The 25,628-nt window shown below is 36.2% G+C and overlaps 1 protein-coding gene across 4 annotated transcripts in view; it reads left to right on the top strand.

Annotated features, from left to right (window-relative positions):
* Positions 1–25,628, top strand: part of FNDC3A (fibronectin type III domain containing 3A) — a 201,198-nt gene that overhangs the window by 12,373 nt on the left and 163,197 nt on the right. For 3 of the 4 annotated variants that reach the window (XM_070578164.1, XM_070578162.1, XM_070578163.1), the window contains exon 2: positions 20,853–20,990. The exons of the other annotated variant lie outside the window; for it this stretch is intronic. In XM_070578164.1, the coding sequence (XP_070434265.1) occupies positions 20,892–20,990 (99 nt within the window). In that variant the 5' untranslated portion in view covers positions 20,853–20,891. The remainder of the gene's footprint in view (positions 1–20,852; positions 20,991–25,628) is intronic. 4 annotated transcript variants of the gene reach the window in all.

The following is a 25,628-nucleotide window of genomic DNA, read 5'->3' as shown; positions in this document are numbered from 1 at the left end:
GATTGATGTCAGTACCTTGAGCTGAAGACAGAGTAAAAAGAAGGAAAATTTTTTGAAAATCAGATGAGGGAAGATGACTATGTTTAGAGGCAGTTAATTTTTTTTTTTTTTTAAAGATTGGCACCTGAGCTAACACTGGTTGCCAATCTTTTTTTTTTTTTTCCTTCTTTTCCCCAGAGCTCCCCCGTACATAGTTGTATATTCTAGTTCTGAGTGCCTCTGGTTGTGCTCTGTGGGATGCTGCCTCAGCATGGCCTGTTGAGCGCATGGTGCACACCCAGGATCTGAACCAGTGAAACCCTGGGCCCCTGAAGTGGAGTGCGTGAATTTAACCACTCACCCATGGGGCCTGCCTGAGGCAATTAATTTTTAACTCAGGCATGATTGTGGGCATATAAACAAAAAATCTGGTTTGAATGGACAACGTTAAAATACTGGGTTCTACAGACAAATCTTTTTTATGAAAGATACAGAAATGTTTGATTTCTTGATGTGTTATGACAAAATTCTTTATTTGGAAGGGATTAAGGAAGGAAACATGTTAAATATGATGAAGTTATAGTAAGACAGAAGCTTTTACAGAGGAGTTCAGACTCTTCTGTTGTAAACCTAGATGCCAAGGTGTTAACAGGCATACCTCAGAGATATTGTGGGTTCAGTTCTAGACCACCGCAATAAAATGAGTATCACGATAAGCAGAGTCACATGAAATTTTTGGTTTCCCAGTGCATATAAAAGTTATGTTTACACTATACTGTAATCTATTAAGTGTGCGGTAATTATGTCTGAGAAAACAATATACATACCTTAATTTAATGATTCTTTATTGCTGAAAAATGCTAACCATCATCTGAGCCTTCAGCGAGTGATAATCTTTCTGCTGGTAGATGGTCTTGCCTTGATGTTGATGACTGTTGACTGATCAGGGTGGTGGTTGCTAAAGGCTGAGGTGGCTCTGGCAATTTCTTAATTGATTGACTCTTCCTTTCATGAATGATTTTTCTGTAGCATGTGATGCTCTCTGATAGTATTTTACCCACAGTAGAACTTCTTTCAAAATTGGAGTCAGTCCTCTCAAACTCTGCCATTACTTTGTCAACTTAAGTTTATGTAATATTCTGAATCCTTTGCTGTCATTTCAACAATCTTCACAGTACCTTCACCAGGAGTAGATTCCATCTCAAGAAATTCCATCTCACTTCCTTTACTCATCCATAGGAAGCAACTCCACATCTGTTAAAGTTTTATGAAATTGCAGCAATTCAGTCACATCTTTAGGCTCCACTTCTAATTCTAGTTCTCTTGCTGTTTCCACACATCTGTAGTTATTTTCTCCATTGAAGTTTTGAACCCCTCAAAGTCATCCATGTGGGTTAGAATCAACTTCTTCCAAACTCCTGTCAACGTTGATATTTTTATCTCTTCCCATGGATCACAAATATTTTTAAAGGTATCCAGATGGTGAATCCTTTTCAGAAGGTTTTCAATTTACTTTGCCCAGATCCATCAGAGGATTCACTGTCTATAGCAGCTATAGCCTTACGAAATCTATTTCTTAGATAGTAAGACTTGAAAGTTGAAATAACTCCTTTATCCATGGGCTGCAGAATAGATGTTGTGTTAGCAGGCATGAAAACATTAATTTCATTGTACATCTCCATCAGAGCTCTTGGGTGACCAAGTGCATTGTCAATGAGCAGTAATATTTTGAAAGGAATCTTTTTTTCTGAGCAGTAGGTCTCAACAGTGGGCTTAAGATTTTCAGTAAACCATATTATAAACAGATGTGCTGTCATCCAGGCTTTGTTGTTCCATTTCTAGAGCACAGACAGAGTAGATTTAGCATAATTCTTAGGGGCCCTAGGATTTTTGGAATGGTAAATGAGCATTGACTTCAACCTAAAGTCACCAGCTGCATTAGCCACCAGCAAGAGTCAGCCTGTCCTTTGAAGCTTTGAAACCATGCTTTAACTTCTCCTCTCTAGCTATGAAAGTCCTAGATGGCATCTTCTTACATTATAAGGCTATTTTGTCTTTATTGAAAATCTGTTGTTTAGTGTAGCTACCTTTATTAATTATCTTAGCTAGATCTTCTGGGTCACTTACTGCAGCTTCTACATCAACATTTGCTGCTTCACCTTGCACTTTTATGCTGTGGGGACAGCTTGTTTCCTTAAACCTCATGAACCAACATCTGCTAGCTTCAGACTTTGCTCCTGCAGCTTCTTCACCTCCTTTAGCCTTCATGGAATTGAAGAGAGTTAGGGCCTTGCTCTGCGTTAGGCTTTGGCTTAAGAGAATGTTGTGGCTAGTTTGATCTTCTGTCCAGACCACTGAAACTTTCTCCATATCAGCAATAAGGTTGTTTCCCTTTCTTATTATTCATGTGTTCACTGGAGTAGCACTTTTAATTTCCTTCAAGAACTTTTCCTTTGCATTCACAACTTGACTAACTGTTTGGCACAAAGGCCTAGCTTTTGGCCTATCTTGGCTTCTGACATGCCTTCCTCACTTTAATCATTTCTGGCTTTTGCTTTAAAAGTGAGAGACATGTGACTCTTCCTTTGACTCAGGCATTTAGAGGCCATTGTAGGTTATTAATTGGCCTAATTTCACTATTCTTTTGTCTCAGAGAATAGGGAAGCCTGAGGAGAGGGAGAGAGATGGGAAAACATCTGATCGGTATGTATAGTCAGAACACATACAACATTTATTGATGAAGTTCACCGTCTTATATAGGCATAATTCATATTGCCCCCAAACAGTTACAATAGTAACATCAGAGATCACTGATCGCAGATCATCATAATAAATATAGTAGTAATAATGAAAAATTTTGAAATATTGCAAGAATTACCAAAATGTAACACAGACACTAAGTGAGCAAATGCTCTTGGAAAAATGGCACCAATAGACTTGCTCGATGCATGGTTGCCACAAACTTGCAATTTATAAAAAATGCAGTATCTGCAAAGCACAGTAAAGCAAGATGTACCTGTATTTGGCCAGAAAATATTCAGAAACTGCTCGTTTAGTTTTCCATCCAAAGTCACTCTGATAGATGTAACCAAGAATTTGGAATTCTAAAAAAGCAAAATGAGTATAATATATAAGCTAGTACTTTTAAGAGGGGCAAGAAAATATTTGTAGATAAAAGTAGAATTGTCTCAGATGTAATTATCTTGGGCTCTAAATGTAACCCAAGTGCTCTGAAAACACCGCACAGCTAGAGCTGTAAGCTGAGATTCAAGAAGATGGTATTTAAAAAAAAAAAAGGTCTTATTTACATGCACACTGTCTTTCCTTTAACAGATTGGGGTTGATTCTTGGAAGCAATTCCTGCTCTCTGTTCCCATAGTTTCCTGACTGGAAGTATGTTTGTGATATCTTTTTCATCAAGATTGCCTTTGAAGTTTATTTTAACCATAGTTTCATGTTAGTGTTTCTTAGTGGGGGAATGGGAGATGCATCTCCTGACTGCTTAATTAAATTAAGTTATATTCAGTATATCTGACTGAGGAGAGTAACGGCAGTGGCTCTCAAACCCCTCCTTCTTTGTAAACCTCTCTTCACTTACACGAGGTAAAAGACTGGGGCCCACCATCCTACCAACTCTATCCCTTCTACCTTTCCAGTGGACAAGAAATTGGAGAATAAGATAAATAAGTTACAGTAAATTTGTTGCTGACAATTTATATAAATTTTCATTTACTTTAGACAAAAAATATATATGCATTTACTTTTATTAGATTAAACCATATGAAATTATTTTAATTTTTTTACCTTAAATGGTAATTTTATATGGTTCAACCTATTCTATTACAGAATTATGCCCTATAAACAGTGCCCTGTATATAAAAATATGTTATTGCACTTACCATCAAAATATGTTGTAAGTTATTTGAATATCATAAACTCATAAACAGCACATTGCTGGTGAAATGTCACCATATAAGCCAAATTGGAAGCTTTATGAATACACCCACTTTAGCAACAAGGGTAAAGTAATAAGCCAAAAATATTGTTAGTGTATATATGCATCATTGTACCTTATAGGGTTAATCAAACAGCCTTCTCCAGGAACTCTATTGAATGTGAGAATGATAAAGCTAAACATGTAGTAGTTTATAAATAAAAGCTATTGGACTTGAAAATTGTGACCAGTTGCAGACACCGCATAAACTAGGACCAATTGAAGAGAGAACTGATGATAGATAAACAAATAATGAAGTGTCTCTCCCACAAGATATGGGAACCCTAACTGTTTGCGTTACAGGACAGCCAAATATCTTAGTAGAATCCTGAGTTAGAGGCCTAAGTAATCTCCAGAAATGTATTAATTTTACTTTACACGTAACACATTTTCTTAGCAAATAACTCACTCTGCAGGTTACTAACAAGTAACACTTAGTCTTACACAGAAATAAAAGCTAAGGAATTGTGTCACTTGCCCAAAATATCTATAAAGAGAACATTGATTTTTGTTTTAGTTCAGGGCGTATCAAGAGCACACTGGCTTCCATTGGTGAACCCTGGGCCATACTTTTAAAAGATCATGCTTTAAAAGCATAGCTGTTTGGGTTCTACTTGTGATAAATTCATTCACCTTGCTACTGCCCATTGGGTGCATTAAAAATTAAGAGGAGTGAATTTGTTCCCTGTCAAGAAGGAGTAAAAGGGACTTGATTTATTCTTCTGCCTGAAACAGCTAAAAAACTAGAAAAAATACACGAAACAGTGGCACTCGAGATATTAGATGTTAGGCAACAAAAGTGGGAAAAGAAGGCATGTCCTGTGATTGGCCCTGCCTACTGCCTGGAGAAAGTTGCCAGGGCACAGTACAGGGAAGGGGATTGCAAGTAGGTCCCAGTTGACTCCTTGATTTGAGGAGATGGAGCTAGAAGTCCAAGGAGATGAGACTATTCAGAACAGAGTACCGGAGAGGAGAGAGCTGCACAGAAAAAGGACCTCAGAGATCTGGAGAGAGTCCCCCTGGAGTATTCATCAGAGTACTAATAAATGCGTACATGTAAGGAAACTGCCCAGGGCTAGAGAAAGAGCCGCCTCACAGGATTATATAGAACAGTATCTAAGCTCACCCAGGGCCAGAAATACTGCCTCTTCCCACCAGCCAGATTAGAAAGCCTTATAATTCACAGGTCATTTGGTAGAGTACTCTGGAGGGTCTTGGCTTAGCTCAGTATTGGGGAAAAATTAACCCTGCACTAAATGCTGCTCTGTTCCTGCCTAGTGCGAAAACACAATTCTGTGTTTGCCCAAAGGAAGACCCAGAAGAATCTATATCCAAGTCACTTTGCCACATCTCAGAACAAAGCTCAAAAATATTTATAGGTATACAGAAATATCTAGCAGCCAACAAGGTAAAATTTATGGTGTCTGACATTCAATCAAAACTGCTAAGCTTGCAAGGAAGTAGGAAAATGCTAACCATAATGAGGAGAAAATCAGTCACTCAGAACTGGCCCCAAAATGGTATAGATGATGAATTAATAGTCAAGAACCTTAAAACAGTTTTGACTGTATTTGATATGTTGGAGAAGTTAGAGGTAAGATTGAAAATGTTAAGTAGAGGGATCTTCTAGATTAAAATTACAGTGTCAAAGATAAGACATGCTGGGTGGAAATAATGGCATGTTAGACATTGCTGAAGAAAAGGTTAGTGGACGTGAAGACATAGCAATAGAAACTATCCAAGATGAAACACACAGAGAAAAGAGAATTATTTAGAAAGATGAAGTTAGAAAAAATATTTGAAGGGGTAATGGCCAGAATTTTTCAAAATTTGATAAAAACTATAAAACAAGAAACACAGTAAACATAAGGAAGATGAGTAAAATGGCACCAAGTAATCATAATCAAATCACTTAAAACAAGTGATAAAGGGAAAAAAATCTTAAAAGCAGCCAGAGAAAAACAGCAAAGATAAGGGCCACAGCAGATTTCTCACCAGAAGTAATGTAAGCTGGAAGATAATGGAGCAATAACTATCTTTTAAAACCCTAAAGAAAAAGCTGTCAACCTAGAATTCTTTATCCAGCAAAAATATTTTTCAAAAATAAAGGCAAAATGAAGACTTTTCAAACATACAAAAGCTGAAAGAATTCATCACCTTCAGTCCTATACTAAAAGACTTGTTAAATGGAATCCTTCAAGCACAAGGAAAATTAAACCGTATGAATACTTGGACCTACAGAAAGGAGTGAAGAGCACTGGAAATGGGAACTGCATGGGTAAATATATAAGATTTTTTATTACTGTTATTTAGATATATTTAAAAGACAGTTGACTTTAATATAAAAATAGTAATAATTGTAGGGTTTATAACATATGTAAAAGTAAAATATATGATAACAATAGCACAAAGCTCAGAAGGGGAGAAATTACAGGTATATTGTTGTAAGGTTCTGGTACCTATACCTGAAGTAGTATAATGTTACTTGAAGTTAGATTCTGATAACTTAAAGATGCATATTATAAACCCTAAAGCAACCACTAAAGTAAACAAAACAAAAAATTATAGTCTTTAAGCCAACAAGGGAGATAAAATATAATAATCCAAAACAAAGCAGATAAAGAGGAAAAAGGAAACAAAGAACATGTGGGACAAACAGAAAACAAATAGTAAGATGGTAGATTTGAACTCAGTCATATAAATAATCACATTACATATAAATGGTATAAACACTATAATTAAAAGGCAGAGATCATTGGGTTAAATTTTTTTTAAAAGAAAATCAAGACTCAGGTATATCACATCTACAAGAAACCCATTCTACAAAGACACACGTAAGTTGAAAGGTTGGAAAAGATATACCATGCTAACACTACCCAAAAGAAAGCTGGAGTGACTATATTAGATCAGAAGTTAGATTTCAGAGAAAGGATTATTACCAGGGACGAAGAGAGTCATTTCATAATAAGGTATTAATTCATAGAGAGGACATAATCCTAAATTTTTGTGCATCTGATAGAAGAGCTTCAAATTACATGATAGACTTGCAAAGAGAAATATACAAATATGCAATTTTAGCAGAGATTTCAATACCCCTCAATAATAGAATAGACTAAAACTATAAAATTTCATGAAGAAGACTTAGGAGAAAATCTTTGTGACCTTGGATTAGGCAAAGATCTCTTGGATACAACACCAAAAGCACCATCCACAAAATAACAAATTGGTAAGTTGGACTTCATGATTAAAACTTCTGCTCTTCAAGAGATGTTGTTAAGAGAATGCAAAGACAAGCCACAGACAGGGAGAAAGTCTTTGCAAATCACTTAACTGAGACTAGTATCCAGAATATGTAAATCACTATAATACTGAATAATAAGACAACCCAGTAATAAAATGCTGGAAAGTATTGAACAGATACTTAATCAAAAAGCTATACAGATGGCAAATAAGCACATGAAAACATGTTGAACATCATTAATCATTATGGAAATACAAAGGCTGGATTACAAATAGACAGTAGGGACATTGGGGGGATGATGGGTAGGTTCATTATCTTGTTTGTAGTAATGGTTTCATGGGTGTAGTTTATGTGTCAAAATTTATCAGATTGTACACTTTAAATGTGTCATTTGATATATGTCAATTATACCTCAATAAAGCTATTTTAAAAATCTAGAGTAGTTGACACATTGTATGTGCTTGATGAATGTTTAACTTAATTCATTACTCTGCCATTTCCCAAGAACATTTAAAAGTTTCTATTTATTTATTTTTTAACCTGTAGGAATTAGTTTCACTCTGAGAGGAAAACTGATTTGGCTCATAGTATATTGATTTGGCTGAAATATCCAAAGGCAATTTCAAAGGTCTCATTAAACTTGATTACTTTAAAAATACTTTCTTCTCCTGAAGGAAACTATTTTTATATATTGCTAGTTGAGGAACAAGAATGTATTTACAGCTGAGGTGGAGCCCTCAAGAATGATGTACCTTACATTGTTATCAACTTGACATCAAGTTAATACTTATGTAAAAGTTAGTTTGCTCTTAGATCTGTATAGTCTTGGGGCTAGCAGCATCAGCTTAACCTGGGAACTTACTAGAAATGTGAATTGTTGGGCCCTAGCCCACACTTGTTGAATCAGAAACTCTAGGTGTGGAGCCCAACAATCTGTTTAATAAGCCCTGCGGGTGATTCTGATACACGCCAAAGTTTGGAAACGACAGCCTTACAGCAGCGGCAGAACTTTAGTTACTTAGACACTGGTAGTGGTAGAATTCATTTCAAGAAATCTCACGTGATGGCATACTTAAGATTTGTGCATTTCATCATACCTAAGTTTTGCCTTCAAAAAAGAACTAAACAGATATTGAATAGTAGTTGCTAAAATATACCTTAAGTGTTTAGGGGTGAAATATACTGATGTCTGCAACTTTGAAATGTGTTTTTGAAAAAAGATGGACACAGGAATACATGTGGTAAAGAAAAATGTTAGTTTTAGAACCTAGATGGCACATATACAGTGTTGACTATTTAATTATTTTGTCTTTCCTGTAGGTTTGAAAATTTTCATAATAAAATATAAGATCCTCACATGATTTCCTTTTTAAATTTTTGTGCAAGAGAATTAAAGGTGCCCGGATGTGCTCTTAGATACAATAATGGTTCGTGGGGTGGTAATGAAATTTTAACAATAATATTTTAACAAATCATAACTATAATTATGGGTAGATACAGAAGACAGTGTTTCAGTATATTGATACTGCCTTTATTTGTCTTAGAAATTGGCTTTTTGAGATTTTCTAGTCAAAGTTGATATTAAAATGAGATCTCACTAATGTTCTCTAAATTACCTCCATTGATTGACTTTTCTTTTTCCCAGTTTTGAGGGTCACAAACAGTCAGCTCATTGCATCCTGTTATGGGGCTATTCCAGTTACTGTTGCTGCGTAACCAATTTCCCTCAAGTCCAGTAGCTTAAACAACCACACTAATATATTCATGGATACCTTGAGTCAGGAATACAGAAAGGGTGCAGCAGGGATAGCTTATTTAGGCTCCATGATGTCTGGGGCCTCAAGGTTTGAAAGCTGCAAATGCTGCCTCTGTATTGACAGCAGGGGACTGGGATCACATGAAAGCTTTTTCACTCATTTGGCTAGTCCCTAGAATGAGACAAATAAAAGACTAGGGCTGCCCACTAGAGCACCTATGTGTGCCTGTTCCATATAACTCCACTTCCTCGTGTCATGGCTGCCTGAAGGTAATTTGACTTCTGACATGGTGGCTCAGGGCTCCAAGTATTATGTGAATGTTTTAGCAAACAGGTGGAGGCTGAATTACATTTTATGATCCAGCCTTGAAACTCACATAGTTATTTCCACAGCATTCTATTGCTTATAAACAAGTCACAAAACCACTCAGATTCAAGGGAAGGGAAAATAGTTTGCCTCTCTTGATGAGTAAACAGCAAGGTTCTAGGAGAGCGTGTGGGATGGGAGATCCTGCAGCTATCTTTGGCAAAGTAAAATCTGTCATCTAGAGGCTCTGCTGTCATCTGGGCAAAAAGATTTGAAGCTTGGAGTTAAGGTAATGATAGTAGAGGTGGAGAGACAGGCTTGAGTTTATAAGATACACCATCTGTGTAATTGACTGATTACATCTCCTAAATCTTCTTACTGCGGACACAGGTGTATAGTGAAAAATATAGCTTACTGGGGCTGGCCTGGGGTTTGCCGGTTCGGATCCCAGGCACAGACCTACGCACTGCTTATCAAGCTATCCTGTGGCAGGCGTCCCACATATAAAATGGAGGAAGATGGGCACAGCTGTTAGCTCAGGACCAGTCTTCCTCAGTAAAAAGAGGAGGATTGGCGGCAGATGTTAGCTCAGGGCTAATCTTAATAAATAAACAAACAAACAAATAACTATATGTCTCACTGTTTTCAGTTCTCTATTTAACCAAGTCTTAAAGTTTTTTTCCCTTCCATTCACTGTGTATCACGTTGTAGAGGCTTATAAAGAAGAAGTTATGGTCCCTTAACTGGGGATACATAGAAGCTATTAAGAGATGTGGGGCTCAAGTACCTGGGAAAGAAACCGTTACATACAAACTCCTTTTAAAAATGGAATGTAGTTATAACCTTTAGAATGACATACATCAGTATGGCTCTCGATATACCAACATGAAAAGGTTTGTCAGTTATAGCCATGTGATCTAGTTATTGTCACCTTTAAGGACAAATTATTGGTTTTTAAAATAGATTTTATTATAGAAGTCGTATGAGGCAAATGGAGAGAATTTACATTAAAAGCTTTTAAAAGCCATGAAAACCAATAATAGTATGTGCATTTAATATGAATCCTGCTTCAAACAAGTTTTAATGAAAGTTAATGGAGCAATTAATTAAAAATGAGGGGTAATGGGGCACATTTATATGGTGACAAATGGCAACTGGACTTTTGCTGATGAAAACAATGTGGTCTATACAGAAGTCAAAGTATGATGTAAACCTGAAATTTATGTAATGTCATAAACCAATGTCACCTCAATAAAAACTAAAATTAATGAGTCAGTTTGAAATTTAAGCATTGCATATTTGATGATTTAAGGAAATTAATTTTTGTGTATGGTAATGGTTTTGTGGTTATGTTTAGAAAAATAAGTCTTTATCTTTCAGAGATACATACTGAAATATTTGCAGATAAAATTATATAATATACTTGAAGATAACACAAGACAGGAAGAAGTAGGTGGTGTATAGATGAAACTAGACTGGCTGTGTGTTGAATTGGTTGAAACTGGGTGATGAGGACATGGGAGTTCATTATAGTGTAATGTTTACATTTGTGTATGTTTGAAATTTTCCACAAATAAAAATATTTAAGAAATATATATAAGAGGTTAAATTGAACTTTTGTAGCATGATCTGAGAACCTAACCACCGCTTATTACATGTTTCTATGGGAAAATATTTTCCAAGTATTTCTGACTTCTTTTTGTTGTTGTTGTTGTTGTGGAAGATTAGCTCTGAGCTAACATCTGTTGCCAGTCTTCCTCTTTTTTTGCTTGAGGAAGATGAGCCCCAAGCCAACATCTGTGCCAGCCTTCCTCCAGTATATATGTGGGTTACTGCCACAGCATGGCTGACGAGTGGTGTAGGGCCGTGCCAGGGATCCGAACCCCCGAACCTGGGCCACCAAAGCGAAGTGCATCGAACTTAAACACTATGTCATGGGGCCCTCCCTCCCTAAATATTTCTGACTTCTAAATGCAGTGTTGGAAGGCAGCCTAATTCTAAGTTGAGGATTGCCTCTATTTATTCTTTTAATGTAATACTCTTAGTTCTTAGCAGTCTGTTCTTATACCAAATTTTGTAGCAGTGTTCATTTTGTATTTCCAGTAACCAAAGGAATGAAAAAGTGGGCGTTGAGGAGAGAAAGAACGAGAAGACTGAATCAGTCATAAGTCTTTTGAATGATCAAAAGAGTTGTCTTATTTTTTTCCTATTTGATGTCAGTCATTTAAAATCATTCATAGCACTCTCTCTCCTTACTATCCATTTCCTTTTTTACTTTCTGTACGAATATAGATTTCTTTTATAAATAAAAGTACAGCTGTCCTTTGTGTCTTAATGAAAGTTCGCATTAATTGGAAATTTAGGTGAACCAAAATAATGGATTTAATTAATTACATATATTTTTAAGAGTCATTTTTCTGGAGTACAGTTAACATCAAACAGAGTAATTGAAAGAATTAATTAGTCTTGGGGAAAAATAATCTAAGGTCATGTTCTCATTGTTAAATAAAATCTGTAAAATATTTGTTTTAAATTTCTGTTGAGAAATGATAGGGTGATTTTGCAGAATGATTCTCATGACTTTCATCTCAGGAAATTCCAGTACAGTTGATTTATAGTACTTTTTTGTAATCTAATGTAGTCAAGTTTAGAAGATAAAAAATCCAAAAGTTAAAAAAATTATATAGAGGTCTGCATTGGAAAAATACATTTTATGATATCAGTTTGTAAGATGAATTAGTAAATTGGATAAAGTCCAAGTTTAAGAAAAATTTATTGAACTCCCGAAAAGTTATTTAGATGGTTGATAAGCTAAATGTGACTCTGTAGTGGCCTAGGACTCTTGGAGACTGACTGTTCTTTTTTCTTTCTTTCTTTCTTTTTTGGTGAGGAAAATTGGCTCTGAGCTAACATCTCTGCCAGTCTTCCTCTATTTTATGTGGGATGCCGCCATAGCATGGCTTGACGAGCAGTGCTGGGTCCACGCCCAGGATTCAAACTTGTGAACCCCAGGCTGCTGAAGCAGAGTGCATGAACTTAATCACTATTCCACTGGGCCGGCACCAATGCTATTCATTTTTAAGTCAAAATTTTGATGAAAGTGGTATAACCGTATTCACATTACAAAAAAATTGGGGAAATAGAGAAAAAAATCACCATAATAACAGCATCTTAATAGAGTTGCTACTGTAACTTTAATATTTTTACCTTTTTTCATAGGTTTATTTTCAAGTACTCCTAAGTTCTAGATTTAAATGTGATGCTAAGACTTTTTGATGTACGTAGTAGTCTTATGATTTCACATATGGCCTTGGAGTCCCAAAATTTTTAGTTTTGTTGATTTAGACAAATTAAAAGACCAGAAAAATACATTGAATTTCTCAATCTAAATGTATCTGTTTTTCCTGTGGGTTCCTCAGTGACGCTGTGGCTGGAATCCAAATAGGATCCTTCTTTGCATTTTCTCACATAATTTTTAAGCAAGTAGAAGTGAAGTTTGAAACTCCAGGCCAAGCTCATTGTCATGATCTGACTACCTTAGATTCTTTGTCTAGGCTATTGTCATCGTAACATCAACATCCTTAGAATAGAACAAATTCAGGTAGAATGGATGGATATGAATGAGGAGGTTTAAGGAAGAAAAACTGTGGCAGAATATATGAGTAAGGAAACTAGTATAGATTAAGAATTACAGGAGTTGACTGGAGGAAAAAAAATAGTACTGTATCTAAACCTAATAGTTTTATGGACTGAATGTGTCCCCCCGCCCCCCCCCCCCAAATTTATATGTTGAGGCCCTAACTCCCAATGTGATCATACTTGGAGGTGGACCTTTGGGAGGTATTTGGGTTTAGGTGAGGTCATGAGGGTGGAGCCCCCATTATTTATTAGTACCCTTATAAGAAGACAAAGAGGGGGCCAGCCCTGTATTGTAGTGGTTAAGTTTGGCATGCTCCACTTTGGTGGCCTGGGTTTGCAGGTTTGCATCCCAGGTTTGGACCTTCACCACTCATCAGCCATGCTGTGGTGGCAACCCACATATAAGTAGAGGAAGATTGGCCTAGATGTTAGCTTGGGGCTAATCTTCCTCAAGCAAAGAAAAGGAAGATTGGCAACAGATGTTAGGTCAGGGCTAATCTTCCTCAAAAAAAAAAAAAAGAAAAAAGACGAGAGCTTTCTCTTGACCATGTGAAGATACAGCAAGAAAGTAGCCATCTGCAGGCCGGGAAGAGGGCCCTCACCAAGAACCTGACCATGCTGGCACCCTGATCTTGGACTTCTCAGCCTCCAAAACTGAGAACTAAATGTCTGTTGTTTAGGCCACTCAGTCTGTGGTATTTTGTTCTAGCAGCCTGAGCTGACTAAAACAGTAATTGGTACCAGTAAGTGGGGTGCTGCTGTAACAAATTAAAAACGTGGAAGTGACTTTAAAATGGGGTAATGGGTAGAGGCTGGAAAAGTTTTGAAGCACATGCTAGAAAAAGCCAAGATTGCTTTTAAAGGACTGCTGATGGTGACTGGAGAGAGAAAAGAGGAGAGCTGGAGAGAAAACCTCCATCTTCTTAGAAAATACATAAATAACTATGAATAGAATGTTGGTAGAAATATGGATGGTAAAGGCCTTTCTGAGATCTCAGGTGGGAATGAAGAATATTGTTATTGGACAGTGGAGAAAAGGTGATCTTTACTAAAAAGGGCAAAAAAACTTGACTGAGTTGTGTTTGTATTCTAATGTTTCATGGAAGGTAGAACTTGTGAGTGATAATTGGGTATTTAACTGAGGAGGTTTCTAAGCGAAGTGTTGAAGGAGTGGCTTGATTCCTTCTCACTGCTTATAGTAAAATGTGAGAGGAGAGAAATGAAGAAGGCTTTGTTAAGCAAAAAGGAACCAGAACTTAAAAGATTTGGAAAATCCTCAGCCTATCCATATTGCAAAAAATGAGAAAGCATGTTCAGAAGAGAACACCAAGAGTGTGGCTGACCAACCACTTGATAAGGATATTAGCGTGAGTGTGGACCATGGACCTAATCAGCATCTTAACAGAAGCCAGGAAGAGAGAGAAATTATACCAGCAGAAAACACTGCCAGCTGGGACTAAAGAAAACAGAAAAATGGAATGAAGGAAGGCTGGGAACATGCATTATCCTTTAAGATAAGGGAAGAAGGACCCCAAAGGTGACTCCTGTTATCAGGGCTGCTACTCTTAACCACAGGTCTAGAGTGCACAGGCCTGAGTGGTAGGGCTGCCTCGACCTGAGTTTCCAAGGATGGGACCTCTGCCCAGCATGTTAGGGTTCTACCAAGGCAAAAGAATGTCTGTGGGGGTGATGCCACCACCCCATTGGGTTCAACGGGCAGAGCATGGAACCAAAGAGATTATTCTCAAGTCTTGAGATGTAATGGTCTTTGCCTTGCTTGTTTTAGACTTGCTTGGGGTCTGTCACCCTTTTCTAACTTCTGATATCTTCCTTTTGGAATGGGAATATCTACCGTATGTGTGTTCCGCCATTGTATTTTGGAAGCATGTAACTTAATGGTTTCACAACTGAAGAGGAATTTTGCTTCAGGATGAATTGTATGAGTTTATGTTGAAGTGAGTTAAGACTTGTGGCTTTTGGGATGGAATGAATGTACAGTGCTATATTGCTTAACAGGGATATGTTCTGCGAAATGTGTCGTTAGACAATTTTGTCATCATGCAAACATCACAGAGTGTATTTACAGAAACCTAGATGGTAATCCTACTACCCACCTAGACTGTATGGTACTAATCTTATGGGACCACGTCGTATATTCAGTCTGTCATTGACCAAAACGTCATCATGTTGTGCATGACTGTTTTGCATGCAAAAAAGACATGGATTTTAGGGGGCCAAGGGTGAAATGTATGGACTGAATGTTTGTGTTCTTTCAAAATTCTTATGTCAAAGCCCTAAGTCGTAATGTGTTGGTATTAGGAGGTGGGCTTTTGGGAGATAATTAGGTTTAATGAGATCATGAGGGTGGAGCCCCCTGCTGGGATTAGTGCCCTTATCCTCTAAGAAGAAGAAGAGAGACCAGAGCTCCCTCTCTCTTGGCCATATGAGGATACAGCAAGAAGGTGGCCCTTTGGGAACCAGAAAGAGGGCTCTCACGAAGAACCTGAGGATACTGGCACTCATATCTTGGGCTTCCCAGCCTCCTCAGGAACTGTGAGAAATAAACGTTTAAGACACCCAGCCTGTGGTATTTTCTAGCAGCCAGAGCTCAATTTGCAAATATTTTTCTGTTCCATAGATTGCCTTTTTCTCTGTTGAATGTGACCCCTGAAGCACAAAAATTTTCCGGTTTGATGTAGTCCCATTTGTCTATCTGGCCTTTGCTTTTGGTGTCGTATCCAAGAAATCATTACCACATCCTACGTCATAAAGCTTTCCTCCTGTTTTCTTCTTGTAGTATTATAGTTTTGGGTCCTACGTTTAGGTCTTTTTTTCTATTTTGAGTTAAAGTTTGTATATGGTGTAAAATAAGGATCCAGCTTCATTCTTTCGCATGTGGATATGCAGTTTTCCCATCACCATTTCTTGAAGAGACTGTTCTTCCCCCATTGAATAGTCTTGGCTCCCTAGTTGAAGATCATTTGACCGTACATATGAGAGTTTATTTCTGGGCTCTCTATTCTATTCCGTTGGTATATTTGTCTGTCTTTATGCCAGTACCACACTGTTTTGATTACTCTGGCTTTGTAATATGTTTTGAAATCAGAAAGTTTGAGTCCTCCAACTTTGTTCTTTTCCAAAATTGTTTTGGCTATTCAAGGTCCCTTGAGATTCCATACGACTTTTAGAATGAACTTTTCTATTCTGCAAAAAGTGCCATTGAGATTTTCATAGGGATTGCATTGAATCTGTAGATTGCTTTGGATGGTATGGACATCTCAACAATATTCTCTTCCATTCTATGAACACAAGATGTCTTTCCATTTATTTGTATCTTATTTAATTTCTTTAGCAATATTTTGTAGTTTTCAGTATACAAATTTTTCACCTCTTTGGTATTTATTCCTGAGTATTTTGCTCTTTCTGATGCTATTGTGAATAGAATTGTTTTCTTAATTTCCTTTTCAGATTGTTCAGTTAGTATATAGAAATGTAACTGATTTTTGTGTGCTGATTTTGTGTCTTACATTTTTACTGAATTTGTTCATTAGTTTTAGCAGCATTTTAATGGAATCTTTAGGGTTTTCTACGTATAATGTCTTGTCATTTGTGAACAGAGATAGTTTTACTTCTTCTTTTCCAATGTGGATCCCTTTTATTTCTCTTTCTTACCTAATTGCTCTGGCTGGGACTTCCATACATTGTCCAACACTGTGAATGGATGTGGTGAGGGCAAGCATCCTTGCCTCATTCCTCATCTTAGGAAAATATGTCAGTCTTTCACCACTGAGCATGGTGTTAGCTGCGGGGTTTTCATATGTCACCTTTAGTATGTTGAGGTAGTTTCCTTCTATTCCTAGTTTGTTGAGTGTTTTTGTCATGAAAGGGTACTGAATCTTGTCAGATGCTTTTTCTCATCAATTGAGATGATCATGTGGTCCTTTTAACTTTTAAAAATAATTTTATTGATGGAGCCGGCCCCATGGCCTAGTGGTTAAGTTTGGCACACTCCACTTCGGCATCCTGGGTTCAGTTCTTGGGTGCAAATATGCACCACTTATCTGCAGCCATACTGTGGTGGCGACCCGCATATAAAATAGAGGAAGATTGGCACAGATGTTAGCTCAGGGCGAATCTTTCTCAGCAAAAAGTAATAATAATAATAATAATTTTATTGAAGTATACGCAGAGAAATGCATACTTATCAGTGTACAGCTCAATGCATAGTGTATTGGTAATTACCACGTAACAGCCTCTCAGGTCAAGACATAGAACGGTACCAGCAGCCTATAAATTGCCTTCATGCCCCTCTCAGTCCCCATCCTTTCTTTGTCTTTAAAGGCAATCACTATCCCGACTTTTGACACCATAGATTGGTTTTATCAGTTTTTGAAGTTTCTTTAAAGTTGTGCAGTGTGTATTCTCCATTTTTCACTCATATTGTATTTGTGAAATTTATCTGTGGTGTTCCCTCGATCCCTAGTTCATTAATTTTCATTGCTATATAGTCCATTGGATGGAATCAGATACAATTTACCGTTTACTGTGGAGGGACATTTAAATTGTTTACAGTTTGGGTCAATTAAAGAATAATGCTGCTGTATACCTTCTTGTACTTTTTTTTTGGTGTATATGTGCATGCATTTCTTTTTGGTATATACTAGCAGTCTAATAGCTGGATTGTAACTGGGTCGTAGAATATTTATATGTTCAACTTTGTTAGATAAAATCCAACTGATTTCCAAAGTGATTTTATGAGTTTTCACTCCCATTTCTTATGGGTATGCCAGTTGCTCCAAAGCCTCACTAATAGTTGATATTGTCAGTCTGGTTTTTTTTATCATCCTAGTGAGTACGTGGTGTTATTTCATTATGATTTTTGATTAGCTTTTTCCTAGTAATTAATGAATTTGACAATCTTTCCGTATGTTTATTGGTCTCTTAAATTTCCACTTTTGTGAAGAACATCTTCAAGTCTTTTGGAATTTTTCTTTTTTAAAAAAATCAATTTGTAAGAGACATATATATGCTAAATATTCACTCTTTTTCAATTATTTATGGTGTGAATGTCTTCTGTCTGTGGCTTGCCTTTTCATTCTAAGATATTTCTTAATGGATAGTAGTTCTTTTTGTTTTGTGTTGTTTTTGTTTTTATTTTGAGGAAGATCAGCCCTGATCTAACTACTGCCAGTCCTCCTCTTTTTGCTGAGGAAGACTGGCCCTGAGCTGACATTCATGCCCATCTTCCTCTACTTTATATGTGGGACGCCTACCACAGCATGGCTTTTTGCCAAGCGGGGCCATGTCCACACCCGGGATCCGAACCAGCGAACCCTGGGCCGCCGAGAAGCGGAACGTGCGAACTTAACTGCTGCGCCACCCGGCCAGCCCCTGGATAGTAGTTCTTAATTTTAATTAAGTTCAATATATCATTCTTTTCCTTTATGATTTAAGAAATATAATTTATACCCTGTTTAAAAAATCTTTCTCTATCCAATGACTATGAAGATATTCTTCTGTCTTTATCTTTTAGAAGCTTTTTTGTTTTACCTTTTACATTCAGATCTGCAATCTACCTGACATTAATTTTTCTAAATATTGTTTAATTTGACATTAATTTAAATTTCAGAGTGACAGAAAAGTTGCAAGAACAGTACAAAGATATTCAGCTTTTCTTCACCAGATTCCCTAAATGTTAATATTATAGTATTACTACATAGATAGTTATATATTGATGTGTAGATTTAGATAGAAACAGTGATGTATTGAGACCATCTTGTACTTGTATACAAAAGTTAATTGTTAAAAATTCAGGAATTTCCAGGTTGATTTTTGAACTATAACAGCTTGAAATAGGCCGTGGGGGAGTACTTATTCCATAAGAATTAGCAAATGCAACAAATTCCTCCTCCCCTTTTTTTTGCACATATCAAACATTACACTTTTTTAAAAAGAAACAAAATAGATGCATAACTTAAAACAAGTGGGTGTTTGTGGTCACAAGATAAAATGAGAATGTAGAAAGTAGGAATAACAAAATTAGAAGAAATTGATTGAAAGAAGAAACTGACAATGTTCTCTATGTAGAAATCAAAAGAATTTTTAGATTTCTAAATGCAACGTTTTAGTTGCATGGCCGAAGTTTCCAATTCTCATGCTTAAATAAAACCTGCTACTTTGCATATACTGTGATGGATATGGCCAAACAAGAAAGCAGTTCATAAATGAAGCTTTTGATGTATTATAGCTTTGAAAAGAATCAATTAGAATACTGTAAGTGGAATGATAATATTAAAACATAGCATGTGGCTTCAGATCCAGTGTATAATAGCACTGTTCTTGGAATTAACTGGAGGTTCAAAAGAAATTTGTATCTTTGCAAAGCTTCCAGTCCACCTCTTGAAAGCAAACTGTGGTTGTATCTTCAGCATTACTTTCTCAAACTTAAATAATAATGGTAGTTTACAGCTTTAGCTAAGCATATTATATAAAATATCACAAGTAGAATACAATGACAGATTATTCAGTGGTGGTAATTTTTCTTAATTTACGAATTAAAAAAATAAGTTACTTATAAACTTTCTCTAATTAATCGTGAGTTAGCTTCCCTAAAATAGTTCTCCTTAAACTAAATTATGTGACATGCAAGAGGGAAAATAATACATTGACTCTTTCCTGTCATGTAATTCTTTGTATATTCCACAGAGTGAAATTATTTGATTTGATTTAAAGTACTTACTGATTTTATTGGACTTTTAAAAATATAGCAGTACAGATTAAGCCATAAGTTAGATTTGTCTCTGTCTATATGTTAGGTTTAAATGGCATGCATTTTTATGAGTTAAGTAATATATAAAACATGCCATACTATGATCTTAAGTGTAAAAATCTTGAAATAAATACCTGTATGGAATATTTTTGAAAGTCTTATAGCAGTTTTTATATATCTAAATAGAGAATTGTTTTTAGGTTAAATCAACTTGTATGAGAGTTTCTGCAAAGATTTAAGATTTTAAAATAAACAAAATGAATTTAATGTCTTTTAAAAGTTAAACATCTTGACACTGCTGGATTGTAGAATGCTGCAAGCATCCAAAAATATCTGTTGCCTTTCAGTATAAGTTAGATAAAATTTATGGTGGAGCTCAGTTGTATTCGTCTTGAGTTGTGATTTGCTGACGTTTAGTTACTTGATGTTGTATATGGTAGACTAATATTGCTTATGTCAAGTCTTTTACTTTTTAGATAAGTGATTCTGTGTCTACAGGCAAAGATTCTAAATGTTTGTACTTTTATCGCTGAAATGATTTGGTTTATTGTAAAGTAGGTGTCACTTAGAAAAGAATAAAAAGACAGAATGATAGAAGACCAGTATCGAAGCTCAAAACTTAAAGGTTCTCATTCTTATCCTGAATAAATTTTTCTACCAGTTTGCTCCATCTGAAGAATCAGTGAAAAATTATAATTCTTCTGTGGTTCCTAGAGACTCATAGGGTAATGAGGGGGGATTCGGTCTTCATAATCACCTTCTCTGCTCATAGAAAAAGTTAGTGGTAGAGTTGCCTCACTCAATCATTGCATTTTAGTGCCTCTCCCAGTGTTCAGCTAGAGTAGTGGTGGTTAAATAAATATTGTATAGAGATGGAAGGGGTAGAGAGACAAGCAGACATGGAATTTAAATAGAAGCTGCTGATATATTGGCTTTAATATATCTTAATTTACTGTCTACTTTGACAGATAGTTGGTTAAGTTATAAGACATAAATTTCCTTAAATGGTCTGTTGACAGAAAAAAAAGTAGTCAACAGAGTATTGTGAAATTTCCTTTGACGGGAATATCTCTTTGGGATAAAGAATGAGACAAATCTTGAATATATTATATTTTAATATATTTTTAGGAATGTCCACACAAATGGCTATTTATTTTTGTTTTTCAGAGTTGGAGGGTTATCCGATATATTAATGTCTTATTGATAATGGCAGAACATCCACCACTGCTGGATACAGCTCAGATTTTAAGTAGTGATATTTCTCTTCTCTCTGCCCCTATTGTAAGTGCAGATGGAACACAACAGGTAAGGAACCTGAAATGTTTATTTCCCTATGTCTGGTACACATGTATTTCTTTCAGAAGAATGCAAAATTTAAAACAGAATTAAACTTCACAATAGTGGGTTCCTGTTACTTCATGTTTTAAATTCTAGTTCAAAATGTTGTTTTGGTTTCATAGGACGATGAAGTAATGAGACTGTTTTTGAAGTCGCTTCTAAAATGTCTTGCTAATTAATGTTTAAATTTCTTGTGTGTATGTTTTGTTGCCACTGAAGATGTTTTTGTTTTACTTGAAACAGTGTACTAGTCCCTGATTGTTTTTTAAGTAAGTTTAACCTTGTTCTTTAATGTTATTATAAATCATTACTTCAAATCATTATGAAGTCATACTTAATTATGTGATTAAATGACTGCCTACATTATATAATAATAAAACTTTATCTTCTTTTTCTTCCTACACTCTTCTCCTCACCAGACTTCCCCCTACCAAAGGTAAATACACAATTCTTGAGAAGCTGGTGTGTTTTTCTCCCAACCCAGAGCTTTATAAATATAGTTGTGTAGTTTCATTGACTCCTGACTCCTCCTGTAATCCTAAAGAGATGGAAATGATGGGCTTTCATAAGTACCTGTTATGTGCCATGCAATGTGCTTAATTCTTACAACTACCCTATATGGTGGAGATTTTAATACTGTAGGTGAGGAAACACAGACTAAGGACATAAATAATAATGAGGAGGAAAAGGAACATTTTGAGGGATGATTATGTAAAAAACATTGTGCTGAGAACTTTAGGATCTCATTTAATTCTTTGAACAATCCTGTGAGGTGAGTACACCTGTCCCTATATTGCAGATAAAGCAAAATGAGTTTCACAAACGCTCAAGATCATACAAAGCTTTTGCACCTAACCATTACTCATACTGCCTCCTTGGGAAAGTAAGAAAAAAAATAGTCGTATTTTGTTACTTTACAAACGTAGTATCTATAGTGGACAGTTATGATTTGCCTACAAGATAAGGGGCTACTTTGCTAACTTTGCTATTGAAAAATCCAGAGCACTTGGCTTGGGTTCTGAATTTTTCTGGTTTGTGTAAACATGGCATGAAAAGTATATCCTGATTTTAATTTTCACATGTGCTCAGATAGCTCTTAGCAGCAACTTCATTTCACTCACTTGCTTTTTGTGGTCAAATTTGTCTGTTAAGATTTTTTTCCCCTCAAAAAATAATGGACGTGGCAGATTTTCATTTACTTTGAGGCACTAGGTGTGTCTTCAGTTATCACTCTTGCCTCAGGCTGATCACTGGTTTCAGGTTGTTTATAGTCAATGCATAAAAGAATCTATTAAGCAGTTAATTATGGTCCATTGATGTTCCTGTAGTGTATAATCTGTTAAGCGGAAGAAAACAGGCTGAAACAAGACCACGATGACCTCTCAAGTCTTACTTCTCTTCTTTCCCCCAAAAGGAGAGTCTGTTGGCAGAATTTTTCTTGAAATCTTAAGAGCACCATGCCTAGCATGTATCAGTAGTGCTGTAGATGGATATAGAGAAAGAAGCTGGGAATAGAAGAATTCACTAGAACAAGATTGGAAGGAGCAGGTCGGGTCAGGGGGTCTAGAGGACAGGTTTTTAAGTAGTGTTTGAAAAATAGGTTTCAGGAAGTGTAGTGAAGTCTTAAATTCTAACTAGCAGAGTGCTTTGTAGTTTGATAGGGAAAGAGATAAAGATGAGTGGAAAGAGCACAGGACTTGGTTGATAGAGGTAGATTTGCTTCAGGTGACCAAAGACAAGTTATTTAACTTCTGTATGTTTGATTCACTATAAAACAGAGGTTATAATAGCTTCTTAGGATAGCTGTAGCTATGAGGGTGAAGTGAACCTGAAGGAGCTCAGTAAAGTTTTGCTGAAACTGAATTGAAGCACTCAATAAATGTTTAAAAGACTGCAGGAACTATAGATCTGCCAGTCAGGACTTAAAGTAGAGATAGTTATAGTAAGCAGTGGATCAAAAACTAAGAGATAGTTATGAAGGATACATACTAAGGTATAAATGTAAAAGAATGGACCAATAGCTGTGGTAACATATAAGGAACTAACAAAAATAGGTAATATTTAGAGGTGGGAGGTTAATAAACTTGACAACAGACATTTGTCTTAACTTAGGAACTTGTTGGTATGCTAAGCATGGCCAAGTTAGAGCTTGCCTGTGGAGATGTGACACCGGTTGGTTGGTGCCTGGAGTAAAGAAGCAAACTAAGAGAGACTTCCTGATAGGGAAGTGTCATGTACATGCATGATATTAAAAATTCAGATAACAGTTTTTCCCTTGTGTTGACTTTCTTGGGAATACTGTACTGTTTCTTGGGAATATATTATGGAATGATTACTCTTCCACCTCTTGAGATCAAATTAATGTCTTCTATTTGGCTCTCCAGATTATCTCTCTTCATCAATATTTTCTGGTTTTATATAGTAAATGTCTTTGATAGTATGTCATATACAGTGGGTCTTTTGGGTTATGAATTTTACTAGAGAGAATCCCTCCTGACATCATTGCTACTAGTGGTGCTTTTAGAGGCTGTAATAGATATTTATCATTCATTTTGACTGGCAGCATCTGAACAGTCTTCTGTTTGTAGAATCCTCATCCCCCCCCCCCATTTTTATTAATAAACTTTATTTTTAGAGCAGGTTTAGATTTAGGTTGTCTCATACTACCTCTTCCACACAATTTCCTCTATTATTCACATCTTGTATTGGTATAATATATTTGTTACAATTAATGAGCCAATACTGATACATTATTATTAAATAAATTCCACAGTTTACATTAGGGTTCACTCTTTGTATCCTACAGCTCTATGGGTTTTGACAAATGTATAATGTCATATATCACCATTACAGCATCATAGAGAAAAGTTTCACTGCCCTGAAAATCCTCTGTGCTCCACTTATTTATCCCTCCCTTGGTCTTCCTCTCCACTCCCCAAACCCTTGGCAACCACTAATACTTTTACTTTCCCTATAATTTTATCTTTTCCAGAATGTCATATAGTTGGATTCATACAGTATGTAGCCTTTTTAGACCAATTTTTTTCACTTAGCAATATGGTCTAGACAGTTACTTTTTGTGTCATAATAGCTCATTTATTTTTAGTATTGAAGAATACTTCATTGTATGAATGTACATGTTTGTTTATCCATTCACCTGTCGAGCGACAGCTTGATTGTTTCCAGTTTTCGGCAATTATAAATAAAGCTGCTCTAAACATTCATGTGCAGGTTTTTGGATGGACATAAGTTTTCGGTTCAATTGGGTAAATACCTATGAGCATGGTTGCTGGATCAAATGGTAAAACTATGTTTAACTTTGTTAGAAATTGCCAAACAGTTTTCCAAAGTGGCTGTACCATTTTGCATTCTCAAGCATGTGCTTGATTTGAGATTATATCCTTTCCTGAGAGAGAAGGTGAAGCATATATATGAGTGCTATGCTGCCCTCTTAGAACCTCCAAATCTGCTTTAGGGAATTTGAGCTTCAAGCACAAGTGGTATACTTCTAGCTCTATTCACTGTTGCCCCCATCAGAAGAAGATTTCAGATATTTTGGTTTCTTGTGTGGTTCAGCACTTTACTAATTTAACTTTATATTGTGTAATCTCTACTCATTTACCTTCCAAAAGGATTGAATGCATTTAAACTTATACTTAAGACCTTTTAAAACTCAGTCTCTACCCATCTAGCTTCTTTATCAGAATCTTCTGCATTTCATTAATCTTTTTTAATTATTATTTTGTAACTGTCTCGCTTGTACCTGTGGGATATTAGTTTATGGAGGTGACTGAGTAATGACGTGGGAGAGGCTAATGCTATTGAAAGGAAATTTTTATTACTTATATTTCCTAAAAGAGAGACATGGCATGCCACCTGGGCCACAGGGAAAGCATTAGGTTTTGATCAGGAGCAAGAGGAAAGACAGCCTAGGCGAAAGCCATTATTGGTGTTTCCGCAGGAAAGGCAAAGCAGGGTAGAATAAACAGTTTAGGATTGGCTAGCTTCAATAATTGTGGGAGACAAGAAATTACAAGTATTGGTGAAGATACAGAGAAAAAGGAAACTTTGTGCATTGTTGGTGAGAATGTAAATTGATGCAGTCACTATGGAAAACGGTATGGAGTTTCCTCAGAAAGTTAAAGAGCTACCATATGATCTAGCAATTCCACTTCTGGGTTTTTACCTGAAGGAAACAAAATCACTATCTTGAAAAGTTATCTGCACCCCATGTTCGTTGCAGCATTATTTATGAAAGCCAAGATACGGAAACAACCTAGGTGTCCATCAATGGATGAATGGATAAAGAAGTTGTGTACACACACACACACACACACACACACATACAAGGAATATTATTCAGTCATAAGAAAGAAGGAAATCCTGCCATTTGCCACAGTATGAATAGACCTTGAGGGCATTAGGCTAAATGAAATAAGTCAGACAGAGAAAGATAAATACCATACGATCTCACATATAGGTGGAATCTAAAAACAAATCCCAACTCATAAATACAGAGAACAGATTGATGGTTGCCAGAGGCGAATGGTGAGGGGTGAGGGGTGGGCTAAATGGGTAAAGATGGTCAAAGGTTACGGACTTCCA

Source organism: Equus przewalskii, chromosome 16 (genome assembly GCF_037783145.1).
Source record: "Equus przewalskii isolate Varuska chromosome 16, EquPr2, whole genome shotgun sequence".
In the NCBI taxonomy this organism is placed as follows: domain Eukaryota; kingdom Metazoa; phylum Chordata; class Mammalia; order Perissodactyla; family Equidae; genus Equus; species Equus przewalskii.
This window is presented reverse-complemented; position numbering and strand designations above follow the sequence as displayed.